This window comes from Hemitrygon akajei, chromosome 15 (genome assembly GCF_048418815.1).
Source record: "Hemitrygon akajei chromosome 15, sHemAka1.3, whole genome shotgun sequence".
Taxonomy (NCBI): domain Eukaryota; kingdom Metazoa; phylum Chordata; class Chondrichthyes; order Myliobatiformes; family Dasyatidae; genus Hemitrygon; species Hemitrygon akajei.
In genome coordinates, this window is record NC_133138.1 from 46,774,650 (window position 1) to 46,792,483 (window position 17,834).

A 17,834-nucleotide genomic window follows, 5' to 3' on the forward strand; every position below is an offset into this window, starting at 1 on the left:
TCCTTAACTACCCTACCTACCTGTGAGGCAACTTTCAGGGATCTGTGGACATGTACCCCCAGATCTCTCTGCTCCTCCACACAACCAAGTATCCTGCCATTTACTTTGTACTCTGCCTTGGAGTATGTCCTTCAAAAGTGTACCACCTCACACTTCTCCGGGTTGAATTCCATCTGCCACTTCTCAGCCCACTTCTGCATCCTATTAATGTCTCTCTGCAATCTTCGACAATCCTCTACACTACCACCAACCTTTGTGTCATCTGCAAACTTGCCATCCCACTCTTCTACACCCTCATCCAGGTTGTTAATAAAAATCACAAAAAGTAGAGGTCCCAGAACAGATCCTTGTGGTACACCACTAGTCACAACCCTCCAATCTGAATGTACTCCCTCCACCACGACCCTCTGCCTTCTGCAGGCAAGCCAATTCTGAATCCACCTGGCCAAACTTCCCTGGATCCCATGCCTTCTGACTTTCTGAATAAGCCTACCATGTGGAACCTTGTCAAATGCCTTACTAAAATCCATGTAAATCACATCCACTGCACTACCCTCATCTATATGCCTGGTCACCTCCTCAAAGAACTCTATCAGGCTTGTTAGGCATGATCTGCCCTTCACAAAGCCATGATGACTGTCCCTGATCAGAGCATGATTCTCTAAATGCCCATAGATCATCCTACTTGTTGAACTGTAGTCATTGAGTTAATGGTCTTAGGATAGTTGCTGGGCACATAGCTTGGGATATTGATCACATCTTTCAAATACCCAAGTAATCTAATACTGTACCTGAGGATACTACAAATCCTAATGCAATGCTGATTGTATCTTTCAAATACCTAAGTCATTTGAAATACTCTAAATTCCAAATGAAAACAGAAAATGCTGGATATGAGTGAAGTCAGCACCCGTGAACAAAGAAACAGAGGTAATGTTTCAAGCTGTTGATCTTCTATCAGAAAGAAAGGTCACTGATCTGAAATGTTAACACCATTTCTGTCTCCAAGGCTGCTGCCTGAGTGATTGTGCATTTGCAGCCATTTCTTTTTTATTTATCTAAATAATCTATCCACGTTAAACTTAGGTTTTGTGCTGAAAAAAAATTAGGCAATTGACAGCCTCTTTCTGATATGTAATAGAGAAACGGAAAATGTGGAAGGTGAATCAGTGTTGCCTTTTCCGAGTATTAACACAACATGGGTGCTTTCTAATTTCAATAATGGTTTTATAACATCGATTGCTTGGCATCCACTAACTCTGAAATCAAAGCAGGGACTTCGAGGCAACCCTGTAATATTGTACTTCCTTGCATGCTTCTGAAACAGCTGTTTTTTAAATTTGTGATTATTTATTCCATATGCTTTCTTCCTCAAATTCATCTGACTTCCAGAATTTCCAATATTCTACCGAGTTGAGAAAGCACCGAATAAATGGTTGATCCCTTGTGCTTCTGCAAGGCTGCCAGGACAGTAGGTTCAGTGAAAGAGGCGCTGATAGTAATTCATGACTCTTCTGCTCCATTTAATAATCTGTTTCCACTTAGTGTGCTGCTTGTAAGTAAAACAGTAAAGTTGTATATCGTGATATTGAGCAGATTAGTTGTGCAGATTTATGTTCCTTAAGATTGTTGTAGCCAGGTGTGATAATGGGAATAAGCTCCCACTACCTATTAAATGCTTTTAAAGGCATGTGGCTCAAATAGCCTCTGACAACCAAGTCGAGCTCCTGGCCTTCACGTGTGGCTTAGCTACTAAGCCCAGCGGGACTGTTTCTACTGACAGGAGAAGGGGCAAAGGCAATTAGTGGTGCCTTAAAACCAGTCCCTTCAGGCAGGTGGGGCTCATCAGCCGTGGCTGGCAGCTCTTCAAGGAGAAGGAAAACTCTGATCTCAAACCTCCTCCAGCTTGCGGCTGTACTCGCTCATGGGGAACGCCTCGAAGTAAACCTAGATGGAAAAATCCGGAGCTGGAATCCCTAAGGTTGTCCTACATTGAGTTCAATGCGGAGTGGTAACTTCTGCGATGCCGCTGTTGCTGAGCCATATCAGTCTCTGCCGTTCCTTTGGGTTCATTCGATGTGTGGAGAGGGGTAACTTGCTACTTGTACCACAGCTTGCTCTCCATATTGTACTGCCCAGGTCTGCATATCTAGACAGCTACGTTACAGTATCCATGATCGACAGAGGCCTCAATTTTAAAGGAAATCATAGGAAAAACTTACTATTAATGGTAAAATACCACAGGTAACAAGCTTTGTAATCTGATTATTATTTTACCTTGTCACAATGCACCTGATGTGCCTTTATTAAGTGTCATAAGAAAGAATAAAGTATAACCAATTACGATACTGGAAATTGTTGGATTAGTTTAGATTGATCTATTAAACAATTAATAGAGAAAAAATGCAAATAATTCTATTTATCTTTCATTTGGGATTCTCAAGAGTTCAGAATTGGAGAAGAATGGATATCTACTAAAGGTAGATGCTGAGAGAATATTTCCCTTCATGAAGGAATGTAGACCAGGAGATAAGTTTCAGATGCAACACTGAGTGTCATAGGAAGTCATTCCTGCCTGTGGCCATCAAACTTTACAACTCCTCCCTCAGAGTGTCAGACACCCTGAGCCAATAGGCTGGTCCCGGACTTATTTCCACTTGGCATAATTTACTTATTATTTATGGTTTTATATTGCTATATTTCTTCACTATTCTTGGTTGGTGCGACTGTAACGAAACCCAATTTCCCTCGGGATCAATTAAGTATGTCTGTCTGTCTGAATAATGGATTCTGAAGGTAGAGAGGAGAAGGATTTTTCTTTCATCAGAATCTTGAGAACTCTCTATGCCAGAGTGCTGTGGAAACAGTCTTGAATATATTCAAAGCCAAGAGTTATGGGATTTTGAACTAAAGGGTAATGTAACAAACAGGAAAATAGATCTGAGTCCAATCAGAACTGCCCTAAGGTTAGTGAATAGTAGAGTAAAAGTAAACTTGAAAAGCAATATGGTCTGCTCCGGTTCCTACTGCTTATGTTCATCACTTGGAGGATATAAATCTGGAGAAATAAAAAGGTATGGGCAAAGCGTGCAGGGATTTGAAATCCAAGGCTGAGAATTTTAATATCAAATCATTGCTTAACTAGCAACCGGTGTAAATTACAAAGTACTGGATTAAGAGTTAAAAAGGGGTAATATCTAACAACATTCTTTCCGTAAGTTTAATTTTTGAAAATGTCACAGGATCACAAACATTCATATTGATGGCACTGCTGTAAAGAATGTCCTGTAGTGAACTGGGTCAGATGTGCAATTATCTTTAAAATGATTGACAACAGTTTTCTTGTACCATTTTTCACTGTACAACTGTAAAGACGTTCATTTAAAATCAGGACAAAATATTTAACAGAATTCACTTATTGAAAATTTCTATTTATTACAGAAGAGGTTTGCACTCTGGTAATTACAGAAGCCTTTCCAGAAGATTCAGGCTTGTACAATTGTGTTGCTACCAACAAAAATGGTGCCACTTCGTGTTGTGGCCAGCTCACTGTCTATTCAGGTACAGAATGCACACTCCATTGAAGTGACGGTCAGGCAACCTCTAAACATTCAACAAAACTATATTGCAGGCATTGGACAGAAGCTACCATGCTTACTGACAGGTATTGGGATAAAATCATCTCTGTAAGAGGAAATTTAAACATTGCTGGCTGTACTCAACAAGTCAGCCAGCATCCATGGAGGGAGAAACAGGGTTGATGTTTCAGATTGATGACCATACATCAAAACTACAGTAGAATAAGTTTGAAAGTGATTATGTTTTGTGTTGCAGAGAAGGGACAGGTTTTTTAGCAAATGAACTCTGCAGCCCTGTTTCGTTTTCCCTCTTAATTTACAATATTCAGCTTGGTTCTCACTGAAGACGTTCATCAGCCGTGTGCCCCTAACTAATTATTTTCATTGTTTATTATATCTCTGTACACTTGACATCCAGGAGCTCTAGTTTTAATTGCCTTACCTTTCTTCATTATGGAAAGGTATCTAGTCCATACCTTAAAAGCCACCCATTGTTTACCTACACACACACACACAAACTCAAAGTCACATATTAGGTATAAAGTTTACTGCAAACCCTATAGTTTTATATTAATGATAAACATCAAATTTTCATTTATATGCCATCACTAATGTAGTTTTTAAACATCTATCACTACTGCAGTGTTCTCTACCAGATATAGAACAAATATTTAACAAGGTACATGAATATGCACCCTATTAAATTAAAGATGAATTCAGCCAGAGATTTTCAATACATCTGGTTGAACCTTGGGAAATGAAATACAGGTATAGGATATCCAGTTTAAACAAAGAGACTGAAGATGGTTTAAATAAACACAGAGGAATTAGAAATACTCAGCGTTAATGGTGAGAAAGAAACAGATGTTTCAGAGATTCTGCAGATACTGGAAATCCAGAACAACTCACACAGAATGCTGGAGGATCTCAGCAGGTCAGGAAGCGTCTATGGAAATGAATAAACAGTCCATATTTCAGGCCGTGACCCTTCATCAGGATTGGAAAGGAAGGGAGAAGACACCAGAATTTTAAAAATGGGGGAGGGGAAGAAGATCAAAGTAGAAGGTGAAGTCAGAAGGGTGGGAAAGCTAAAGGGCTGGAGAAGAAGATAGGAAAGAAGAGTGGACCAGGGGAGAAAGGGAAGAAAGAGGGACACCATGGCCAGATGATGGGCAGATGAGGAGAAGAGGTAGGAGGCCAGAGTGGGGAATAGAAGGGGGAGAGGAAAATAGAAAAAAACAAAGCAGAAGGTGAAACAAACATTCATGCCATCAGTTTGGAGGCTTTTAGACATAATATGAAGTGTTACTCCTCCACCCTGAGAGTGGCCTCATCATGTCACAAGAGGAAGCAAGGACCAAATGAGGATAGGAATTAAAATGGATGGCTGCCAGGAAATTCCACTTTTGGTGGATGGAACAGAGGTGCTCCACAAAGCGGTTACTTTAGAGTTAATGTTTCAGACTGATTATTAAATCTTTTCACTAGGCAAACTTCCTGAATTTTGGTTGGGCTGCCAATGACACGGTAACATTTGGGAAGAGTTAACTCATGGCCACATCCTCATCTGGACCTACAAAAGGAGTCCAAACTTAAGATCTTAAACTGATCAGAGAAAGGAAATGTATAAAAGGTGGACTCAATCCCAAATGTAAAAGAAAGTGAGGCAATGTAGCACACAAGCCAATCTGAGTTAAATACCGTAGATTCCGGACTACAGAGCGCACCTGATTAAAAGCCGCTGGCTCTAATTTTAGAAATAAAATCATTTTTTTAATTGTAAAGGCTGCATCAGATTTTAGGCCACACCGGATTTTAGGCCGCACCGGATTTTCGGCCGCAGGTGTCCCACGTTGTAATATGAGATATTTACACAGAAAGATATTACACGTGAGGATTTTTTTAACTTTTAATTAAATCCATATGGTAACAAAAACAAATACATATTGCAAATGCTTTTTTTCGAACCGTGCCCGTACGCGGCTACTTTTAAATATACGTTGCGTATACTTCTTTACTGAACAACATTCCAATATCTCCTAACGACTGGTAAAAAAATATATATATTGCAGCCTACCAGGAAAAGTTATTGATACCTTTAACTTAAAAGCAGAGTTCGCTCAGATCCAAAGCCGCTCGCGTAATGCGCTCCCTCCCTCCGTCCCGTTTCATCGCAAACCGGCATTTTCCCACAAGACACCGCGAAACCGGGTGTGACGTCATAGCATCCCGCGATGTAGTACAGAAAACAAATATAGTTTAAACTAAGTAGGCAGCACAATGCTTCGAGTGTTTTCCATGTTGATGAGGGTGAGTACAAATGACTGATTTACAATAATTTAATTGTGAAAGTGCGCTTGATTTATCGTACAATTTCATTGGACCTCTGTGAACTACTCATCAATTTTATTGATCTACTGTTACGAGGCAAAATGTTTACGAGGCGGCATGAAAAAAATCATGCATTAGCCGCTTCGGATTATTGGCCGCAAAGTTCAAAGCTGTTCAAAATGTGGGAAAAAAGTAGCGGCTTAAAATCCGGAATCTACGGTAGTCCCTATTCTGCCATATAAGATATTGTTAGTCCACACCATGAGTCGTCTCTTCCTTGTCATTATTAGTCTATGACTTAAGAAGGAAAGGCCTAGAAATTCTACCACACTGCAATGTTGTATGGTGGCCTATGACACAGGAAACACAGAAACACCTTACTTTGGCATTTTAACACACATCTTGGTCAGTTTTCTCCTAGTGGGTTCTCCGCTGGATTCAACTGTTGATTCACTGGGACATGATGGGGGGTGGTGAAGGAAGTTATGATCATGGGAGAGGGAAATGGTGATCAAGGGACCAGGAAAGGAATAAAAGGAAGGAAACAACTTACTTAGACAAAGAATAGCTCCCGCCGCTGAAAAGGCTCATGCCTGACTTCTCAGTGGTAGCATCGTGATTATCAACTCCGGATGCAGGAATAGGCTATGTCGTGAAAGGGCTGCTAGAAAATTTAAGGTGTGTGTACCTAGTGAATGGTATTTCAATGGTATAAAATTATGTAAGTGACATATATTCTGCACTGTACGTACATTGATTGAAATCCCTCCAAAATAACCAGCCCCCATGCAAAAGCATGTCATGCACACAAGGACTGCGACTGGATATTTGGACAATTGCTGTACCTGGGTGAAGTATGTACTGTAAATACAAAGTACCCGGATACACAGAGCAATCAATTTTCCTCAAACTGAAAGACATAGAGCATATCAACATTAAATTCCTAGGCCAATGAATTTCTAAATAAATGCTTCTAATTACAGTATATATTCTACAGTACAAGCACAGATGCTTGGATCTGTGATAGGTAGGTGATTCGTCAGCGTGAACAGATGGTGAAAAAGTTTTATATAATTGTGCTTCAGTGTATTAAATTTTACCTACTATTTATTTAACAGTTGTGGATACGCATTATTATGGTTAATTGTATTATTTATCTCTTTTTTTTTTACAGAAAGTGAGGAAACCCAAGATCAAGGTTTTCAGTCCAACACCAAAATATATTCAGGTAGTTCCATGAGACATCAAGGCTTTTTGAATGACAAAGGGATGCACAATAAACAATTTGTATTGGAGAACTCAAATAAGCAGAATAAACCACAGATGGACACTCAGATCTTTGGCGTTCGTCCTGATGTGAACATCTCTCCATCAAAGAAAACACAGGCATTCAAAGTCAATCCTGAACTGTGAGTATGCAGATGTAAATCAATACAAAAGGCTCTATTATGATATAAAGTGCAACGATGATTATGCACAAGACAATTGAAGAATATTTTTCTTAAACAAGTGAAGGTAATAACACTGGACAGCAAATTTTTTCACAAGTATTGCTTCCTCAGAAATCTCCTGTGGTTATGATAGACCACATGAAGCTGAACACAAATATAATTTCAGACTGCTTCTATCAGGTAGGAATTTGGAGAAACAAGAAATTAACTTTTATTGAATATAATGCATTTAATTGCATAATGATGCTGATGCTTTGCAGTAGTTCAACTAAGCTAGAAGTGTTTTGTTGATAATTTTCATTTGTACTCAGTGTCTAAGGCTTCTCACTTAAGGGCCCAACGATAATCAGCGAGCATTGATGGATTCCAGTTGGCCTGATACCGTTTCTCCATGACTGCAATGCCCTGGTGAAAACTTTAATAATGTTCGTCACTGACAGCACCAAGATTTGCAGGAAAGAAGCCTAAATGGGAATGCAGAAAATGAATCTTTAGTGACATGTTGCACTTCATGGCTTTGTATGCTTGAAGCATGTAGTCAACCAGCTACAAATAGTTTTGTGCTCTGTAGTTGCCAAGAAAATCTTCAACAAAACTCTTGAATTCCTTCCATGTGATTTTCTCTGGTCCCACTAGAAGTCCTTTGAATTGCCTGTCATTGATGACCTGTTTGAATTGTGGATCAACAAAAATGCTTTCCTTAATCTTGGCATCAGTTATTCTGGGAAACATCCGCCTCAAGTATCGAAATCCTTCACGGAAATTTTTTGCCTGGTGACAGCAGATTCCATCGCTGCAATCTTGAACACAGTAATTCTGCTTTTGGCTTTGACAAACCCAAGTCGCTGGCTAGATCATTTAACTCAGATTGAGTTAACAAATGAGGCTCACTTGACATAAAAGGTTCAAAATCTGTATCAGTATTAGTGTTGTTTTCTATTCCTGGCTCGTGCATCATGGCATCTTCATCTGTCTCCTCTAGACTCCATGTCTCTGGTGGCTTCGGGACTGGAAAATTATTATCATGCGGCACAGGTCTCATGGCTGAAGGGAGATTGGGATAATCAATGGATTTCTTGTTTTTAGCAGAGAAACCAGACACACTGGTCAGACAGAAGTAGCAGTCTGTCACATGATCCTTCTGTTCTCACCATATCATCGGGACAGCGAACGGCATTGACTTCTGAGTACCTCTGAGCCAAACTCTAAGATCAACAGTGCAGGAGCCCAGGCTTTATCTTGGTCGCCAATTTTACATCCAAAGTAGAGCTCGTAGTCTTTCTTAGGATCTTGCTCTGTCTTCGAGATTTAAGCGTATACTCACCACAAATATAACAGAAAATATTATGACTGCACCAACATTGGTGAGATATTTTGCTATCACAAATGTTCCTGAAAATACAATTTTTTTATTATGTGTGCACACAATATGCTATGCACTTAGAGCATGCGCCTCAATATGATCGCAAACCGATATACATGTAAACGCAATGCTTAGAATGGTGTGTGTGTGATGCTTTTTCTAAAACATGTCCTGCCATGCAGCATCTGCCCTGCCTAACCATGCCCAGGGATGTCTGCACAAGACAGAAAACTTTTCAGCTTACATTGTGGGCAACAGTTTAATTGACTTGAATTATGAATTGAAATAACAAATATTGGTGATTTCAAAAAAAATCGGTGTATAATCGGGAAATTTCATGGTGATTTTCATGATCAGCAGCCCAAAATCTATAAGATACACCAAAAAGTATTCAGGAAGCAAAATCTTTGTTGTCCAGTGTAATATAGAGTATCTTCTCCCTAAGAGAGGAGTTTAGGCAAAAGGAGCAATAGTTGTTCAGTGATTGTACAGTTACTAATTTTAAGAGCAAAATGAGGACAGAACAATTACCGTAGATTCCGGACTACAGAGCGCACCTGATTAAAAGCCGCTGGCTCTAATTTTAGAAATAAAATCAATTTTTTAATTGTAAAGGCCGCACCGGATTTTAGGCTGCACTGGATTTTAGGCCGCACCGGATTTTCGGCCGCAGGTGTCCCACGTTGTAATATGAGATATTTACACAGAAAGATATTACACGTGAGGATTTTTTAACTTTTAATTAAATCCATATGGTAACAAAAACAAATACATATTGCAAATGCTTTTTTTCGAACCGTGCCCGTAACGCGGCTACTTTTAAATACGTTGCGTATACTTCTTTACTGAACAACATTCCAATATCTCCTAACGACTGGTAAAAAATATATATACTACAGCCTACCAGGAAAAGTTATTGATCACCTTTAACTTAAAAGCAGCGTTTTCGCTCAGATCCAAAGCCGCTCGCGTAATGCGCTCCCCCCCTCCTTTCCGTTTATCGCAAACCGGCATTTTCCCACAAGACACCGCGAAACCGGGTGTGACGTCATAGCATCCCGCGATGTAGTACAGAAAACATATAGTTAAAACTCTTCTAACTTTAACTAGAAAATGAATTACTAAGCGAAAATATTATAAACTAAGTATGCCATAAGGCAGCACAATGCTTCGAGTGTTTTCCATGTTGATGAGGGTGAGTACAAATGACTGATTTACAATAATTTAATTGTGAAAGTGCGCTTGATTTATCGTACAATTTCATTGGACCTCTGTGAACTACTCATCAATTTTATTGGTCTACTGTTATGAGGCAAAATGTTTACGAGGCGGCATGAAAAAAATCATGCATTAGCCGCTTCGGATTATTGGCCGCAAAGTTCAAAGCTGTTCAAAATGTGGGAAAAAAGTAGCGGCTTAAAATCCGGAATCTACGGTAGTTGGAACCATTAGAGATGCCGACTCAAGGCAGAATTGGTAGAATTATCAAATTATTGCTTTGAACTAGATTTTATACTTAAGACAAGATAGAGATCTTCAAGTCAAGAAATGCTTGAAAGGAACAAAATATACTGAAAACATGGCATCATAAAGGAAAATACTTAAAGTATAAGGCGATTAGATGTTTCAGGTTCTTATAGTTTCAATTACTGCTGAAAATGACAAAAAAGATAGATAGATAGATAGATACTTTATTCATCCCCATGGGGAAATTCAACTTTTTTCACAATTTATTTCTGGAAGTTAGTTGGAATTAAAATGAGTGAATACAGCCAGTGAAGATGAACAACAAATGTGGAGGATTTTTGTGAGAATAAGCTTATGAAGTCCCTGACTTTGAAGCAGGCTCTGAACCATTCTTAGTATTATTTACTAGTTCACTTAGAGTATCAAAAGCTCCTGAGATTTCAAAGGCAGAGGCATTTACTAAGATTGGAATGCAAGTAATTTGCTGGAGCCATTCGATTTAATGGCCAATGACAGTCAAGGAAACAACTAACATTACAGATGTTACAAATACATTAAGGATGGAAGTTCTGAGGTTATATCTAGCACAGGCAAGGCTACTACTGGAGTAGAATTCTTGGTGTCCGCAAAGGTGTAAAATCATTAGGTCGAACCCATTAGGCTTTGGGTCGATTTCTGGGGTGTAAGTTATGAAATAAAACAGGATCATGATATTTTACTCTCTGACTTGCAGAAGAATGAGGATTGTTAAGGTTTACACAAATTTGCATCGTATAGATTTAGCAAATCATTGAAAGTGTCAATCATTGAATTCTAGAAGCAGTATATGCAATTTTGTTAAGGCAATTAAAAAAACAATTTTGTATTAATTTCTTATTTTTCAAGTTATAGATTTATGAGATTTGTACCAAGAAAATAGCTTTGAAAAGAATGTGATAACTTCTTGCTAATGAAGGACTTCATGGTTATTAATTCCAGCAAAAGATGAATGATAAACTGAACAGCATGCATTAATAGTCTTCTCTTATCTATTGCATCTGTATTAACAGTGAAGGCTAAACCTGCTGTCCAAGCTACCTCATACATTAGCATCTTTATGTAACTCTGTTTTAAACTTTCCTATAAATAAGTGGATCTACTGAAATATCTGACAAAATGTCACATCAACATGTTAGGCACACAATCATTTGAGAGTTTTTACCTCCTCTGTACAAAGACAATCAATCAGAATACAAGCTCAGCAACAACAACCATTCACCTTTAGGTAGCATCAATTACAAAGCAAAATGTCCCAAGGAGCTTCACAGTGATTGACATCATCCCTATCATTTATGTCATTTTGGTTTGCACTGCGAAGTACCTGGCTGAATTTCCCAAGTGTCATAATTTCATCCAAAAATAATAATGAAGTTTCACTTCAGAAATAAAATGCAAAATACTTTTTTAAAAAAAGCTGTACCCTGAATTTCTCCAAATGATTGGATTTAAAGATAATATTGGACATTATGCAGAAAAAGACCAATGACTTTACAGTAACATTATATGTTAGTTTTTACCTATACAATTTAATATTCAAGATGGTCTAGAAGACTGTTGTTAAATACTGTAACAATATAATGAATATCCTATTGAACACACTGAATAACCCCATGTAGAACCTGGTCATGTACAAACAAGCACTCAAATACACAAGATCAAATCTAGTCCAATTTTAAACAGGGCCTTGGCTAAAAGCAGTAGTTACCTTTGACCTTATTCAACTAGTGACATTTCCAGGCATGGTTTGAGCCAGAGATTTCCAAAGACTAGAAATACTTATGGAACATTTGCTAAGTATCTCATTCACAAATCTGTCACATTGAATGTAAGAGTGGGAATGCAATGTTATGACTGTATAAATTGTTGGTGATACCATACCTGGAATATTGTGCATTTCGGGTTGCCATACATATGGAAAGATGTGCTTAAGCTGCAGAAAGTACAGAAAAGATTCACTAGGAAGTTCTTGGGATTGGAGGGTTTGAATGAGAAGCAGAGATTGGATTCGTTGGAGCTATTTTCCCTGGAGTAAAAGTGGTTTAGGGATAACCTTTGAGGTTTATAAAACCACGTGGGGCATAGAAAAGATGGATGATTACAGTCTTGTTCCCAGGATAGGGGAGTCTAAAACTAGAAGCAAATGAGACTAACTTGGGAATATACTTTGTATTGGCCTAGACGAATTTGGATGAAGGGCCTGTTTCCTTTCTGCATGGCTATGACTCTGTGACAGGAAATGACAGGCTGGTGAGTCGTACATTGGTAGTGGGGAAATTGCTGAAGGAAATTCTACGGGAAAAATTCTACTAACATTTGGAGAGACGGCACGTGATTCAGGATAGTCAGCATGACTTTGCGTGTGGGAAGTCATGTCTGACAAATCTCTTGGGAACTCATCAAGGAGGTAATCAAGAGGGTAGATGTTGTCTATATAGACTTTAGCAAGGTCCCTCGGGACAGGCTAGTCTGGAAGGTTATATAGTATAGGATACAGGGGGAGATATTGGATTGGATTCATAATTGGCTGTGTGGTAGGAAGCAGAGGAGGATGGCTGAGGGTTTTTTCTCAGACTGGATGTCTGTGTCTAATGGTGTGTCATGAGGTCCAAATCTAGGAACTTAGCTGTTTATAATCTAAATAAATGATTTGGATGTAAATGTACAAGGCATGGTCAGTAAGTTTGCAGCTGATACTAAAGTAGCTGGTGTTGTAAGTAGTATAGAAGTTGCTGGAAAATTACAGGGACATCGTGAGCATCTGGGTATATAAGCTGAGGATTGGCAAGTGGCCAATAAATCCATATAAATATGAGGAATTTCATTTTGGGAGGTCAAACGATGGTAGGAATTTATAAGGTGAAAGGGAGGGCTCTGGGTAGAGTTGTAGAACAGGGGAGTACAAGCTGAAAGTGGTGTCAAAAAGTAGATAAGAGTAGCGAAGATGACGTGTTCTTCTTTGTTTGATTTTCTGATTATTTATTCTCTCAATCTGTGTCCTTATTACAATTTGTATTTCTCAATTGTTTTATTCATAAGGTCTCTCCCTCTCCCATCCTTTTGAATCTTTTCTTATTAATCCAAAATTAAAGCGTTTTCATCTTAAGTAAACACATAAAAGCCTTACGGGTCAGCCTTGACTCAGTGGAAGTGTCTTCACCTCTGAGTCATAAAATTGAGGTTTTAATCAATTCTCTGGAACATCATCTAGGCTGACACCTCAGTTCAGTGCTGAGGGAGCCAGGAATGCCTGAGAAGAACAGTGAGTTCTGCCTAGTCAATATTTATCTCTTATCATCACCAAACAACAACATAACTGGTCATCTTTGTCAGTTATTTGTGGGCTCTTGTCAAGTATACATTGGCTTTTGCTTTGCTCCACCTTACAACACTTTGAAGAGCTTTGAGACATAACTGAGGTTGTGAAAGACGTTAACATAAATGCAAATTTGGTCTTCCACTGTTTCACAGTAATTGCAGGATATGCAGGCCCATTCTATATCTCACAGCATCCAAGTAAAAATCTTTGAACTGTAAGGTAAACTGATTACACTTGTTAATGATACACTATGTGATAAAAAATATTTTGTATGGTTCATTCAACAGGACAGCACATTGAGCTTCAAAAGTTATGACTTATATTAAAAATCAACACGTCTTGGAATTATAGAATGCCATTGGGTTCCAGATAGAAACTTAAATGCATGTAGTCAATAAAGTCCTTGAAGAACCCATTATTTGGAAAGTGTGTGACTATATGATGAATGGCAAATCACTTGATATGTATGGCAGTTCTTAAAAGTTGAATACAATAATGACTTATTTGACTGATATACAGGAAAAGTGTTGCCATCTCTGAAATAATACTTCAAACAATGGTGCAGCTCTACTTCAGTACTCCATGGACTTGAGCTAGTAGCTCTCCTCTGTGCACCTATATCTTCATTAAAACAGTCTTAACCTAATTGCCCCGAGTGGTACAAACCAACTTAGTAAATGTAAAATGGACCAGGAAGCTTTGCCAACAAGCAGGCTGAGAGGAAGACCTATCTGATCTCTTTTGTTACTCACCCTTGTGCAGTTAACAAGGCATCCACAACTGGCATAGTGATCTTATCAACCACTTACCTGCCCTTTTCTCATGCAAGTCTTCTTTAGTAATTACATGGCTCATTTAGTGCAGTACTTCTCTGAGGACTCCAGCTATAAATTACATTATCCGCAGCCTCAATTTATGAATGCACTATGGCACAATGATAAACAAGCATAATACATTTTGCTTGTTATTGGCTTCCATCTTTCTTTGCCTCAAAATGTGTTCAATCTTCTTTCGTTCTGACAGACTGTGGAAAAATATATGCACCAGCAATACTATACAAAGCAATTCCTCCGAATCTCCTTCCTCATTCTCTTTGAGACAATCTTAATTTAATGGTGCCTCATCGCTGATTTCCAAAAACTATTTTCACATTCATCTTAGCCTTACTCCAAGAAAATGGAAAGTTTGAGTAGTATCATAATGATGGTGAATGGAAGGCTGCTGTAACTTCATTGATGTTTGGAATTGAGAAAAGATTTTAAATAATGATATTTTAAACACTGCATCCAATGAAACTACAACTGAATCATATTTTAAGAGAAAAGAACAAAATATGAAATAGGAAATTCTGTGGCAGCAGCAGGAATATGGACCAGGAATAACAGCTGCCTTGATGGATGATTACTTTGTGCACGAAATGACGATAGTATTAAAGGCAGGATTCTCCAATGTTCGAATGCATTTGCTTAATTGTGTTTTCCTGATAATTACACCAAATTTTGGTCAAATGCAAGAGATTCCATGGATTCTGAAACCAAAGCAATCATGCAAGAGACTCTTATCAGACAGTGAAATCCTTCTGCATCATGAAGCTAAAACAGGATTTCAGGAATACACTGCCATATTCTCAAGGCAACTTGGCTTGGACCCTTGGAGCCAGTGTATTTCCCATTTGTAGTAGTACCAACTAGACTTAAAATGTGGCATATTATCAACTCTCAACACTCCTGTGATGTGGAACTACTCCTATCATCTACTATGGTTTTACGTAGGCACACCAAATATGGGACAACACACTTTGAATACTTCTTCACAAAGGAGTAGAATTTCAGAACATTTTAGCTTTAATTTTGATTTTTTAGGGTCAGATGTACAACAATTCCACAATTAATTGTATTATAGGTTCTGGGGCTTTATGTAGCAAATTGAAAGAGACAAAGTCAATCAACATTTTTTTTTGGTTTTTCCTGGTGCCCTATTAACTGTCTGCTGCACTCAACCTGTACCATGACCAGCTCTGAAATGTGAAGCATAAATTCCATTGGCAAGACAAAAGATTATTGATGCTCTTGGAGGAGAATGAACAGAATGGCTCCAGGCAAACATCCAAGCTGTTCTACCATAATGCTTTAATAGTCAATATTGTAAGAAATTTGCCTATGTGGTAAAATTGGAATGAACTAAATTTCTAATTTATTGCCTTCTTATTCAGACAGTCAATTAGCAATCTGCCCTTACATTCCATTACTGCTATAAACTCTTGCACAAGTGCATAGTGTTCAGTTGGCAAGTTGCAGCAATGTTCATCCAGTGTTATTTCTGCTTTCATTGTAATGGTAAGGGAACTTCTATTCTAAATCAACACACTGCTAGGAAAATGTAATTCAATAGCAGTATTTTCTAAGCAACAGGCACAATATGAGAAGAATTTTAAAAATAAATTTTTACTATGAAGATCAGTGCTAATCATACAATTATGGACAGGACACTAGCAATATTATATTTGCATAAGCAGTGTTTTAGAATTTCAGAGTCTTCTCAATGTTTTATAAATGATCGGGATGGACTATATGGAAAAAAGCTTACTGAGAATATTCCAATTTGCATGGTGTCACCTTACTATTTATAACCCTAGCCTTCTCCTGGCATCCAATTTACATTCACGTAGTTTATTGTCACAAGTGAGATCACTGCTAATATAACTGCAAAACTGGGATTACCCAAGAGAGCAATTTCTACCCCCTCCCCCATCTAATTCTTTGTTCTTTTTATTGCTTATGCAACTAATTAAAAATGAGCTTGATTATTTAGTGCAGGTACAATCACCACTACTGGAGGCAAGTATTCTACAAGGATAGTTCCCGCTCCAATACATAACAATGTAACAGGTAAAAATGTAACATCCCTTAAAGAGATGTTTAATCAAGAACCCAATTACATATACTGTACAGGAAGAGGGGAAATGTTCGCCAGTATTGCTTGTAAAGTAAAAGAAGTTAGCCAATGTCTCAGCTCACATTCCAATCTCAACAATTAAACACCTTTTAAGAAATTCTACTTGACAAAGGTTTTTGCTGCTTGAGTGGATGAACTTTATCTATGATGAATCGCTAAACACCGCATACTTAGAAAGCATTTAGTCCAAGTGGTCTGTGTATGTAACAATGTAAAAGATGGCCACCCTTGGGGTAGGTCAATAATGTTAGTTGGCATACAATGCCAATGATGTCACTTGGCCAAATGTTCACAACACTAGAGGCTTGAGGTCTTTCCTCAATTGTTTATTGATTGCAGTGCCTGGAGCTTCCTTAAAGATGGTTCATTCATTATGTCTTTTTCCATATCAATCTTCCTTATCCTGCCTTTTCCTGCCAATGCCAAGTGATTTCTGTTCCGCCTCTCATCTCTCTCTGGTCTCCTCAACCTCTCAGTGATCTGCTCAATCAACCCATGCTCCATCCCCATTCCTCTACACCCCTCTCTAGATCAATCCTATCCTCTCTCTACAGCCAACCCAATACATCTGTTCTCTACACAAACCATTTTCCCCACAACAATCCCCTCTCTAACACATCCTTACTGCCCTCCTAAGATCCTCCCTCTATTGCACAATCCCCAGCACATCCCCAGGCAGTGACATCTTGTGCTCCTTTACATTTGTGTCTCACATGCCTACCACTGATCATTCACCACCTTTCTCCCTATCCCAATGAATTTCGCCTAACCTACACTGGAAATGGTCCAAGCTACTAGATTCTGACTGTCACAATTCAGGTGGAATGATGAGGGGTTGGTGCAGGAAGGAGTGCAGAGAAGAGGTGTAGGGTTGCTAGTTTCTTAGAATGGGTGGGATGGCAAGAGCAATAGCAATAGCGGGTTACATAATTTTTGTATAGTTCCATAAGAGAACTCTTGCAAACAAGCCCATTAGCTACCCAAACCATTGGCCGAACAAAGTTCATTTTAACAGCTCATTTTCACACTTGTCTGCTGTACCTACAGATTTTATTGTTTTCTAGGTCCTCCGCCCATCAATGGCCCAATTACAATTATATTGAACAGCATAATTTAGTGAGGGTGTCTGCGACACCCAGGGGAAAATACCACAGAGCAAGTGTGTAATTCCTTCATTTTAGCTCCTCAGGCTCCCTATTTCCAAATGTAGGACTTAATACTTTCACACCTAAAACTTAACACAACCAACTCAAATTCCTGTGCTTTGCCCAAGAATTATTCTTTTCTGAGATTACATCATTTTTATCCAACAAATCCACTGAAAATCTGAAGTA

The 17,834-nt window shown here is 38.6% G+C and overlaps 1 protein-coding gene across 3 annotated transcripts in view; it reads left to right on the forward strand.

Annotated features, from left to right (window-relative positions):
- Window positions 1-17,834, forward strand: part of LOC140739315 (myotilin-like) — a 125,482-nt gene that overhangs the window by 41,633 nt on the left and 66,015 nt on the right. For all 3 annotated transcript variants that reach the window (XM_073067482.1, XM_073067483.1, XM_073067484.1), the window contains 2 exons: window positions 3,442-3,561; window positions 7,084-7,318. In XM_073067482.1, coding sequence (XP_072923583.1) covers window positions 3,442-3,561; window positions 7,084-7,318 — 355 coding nt within the window. The remainder of the gene's footprint in view (window positions 1-3,441; window positions 3,562-7,083; window positions 7,319-17,834) is intronic.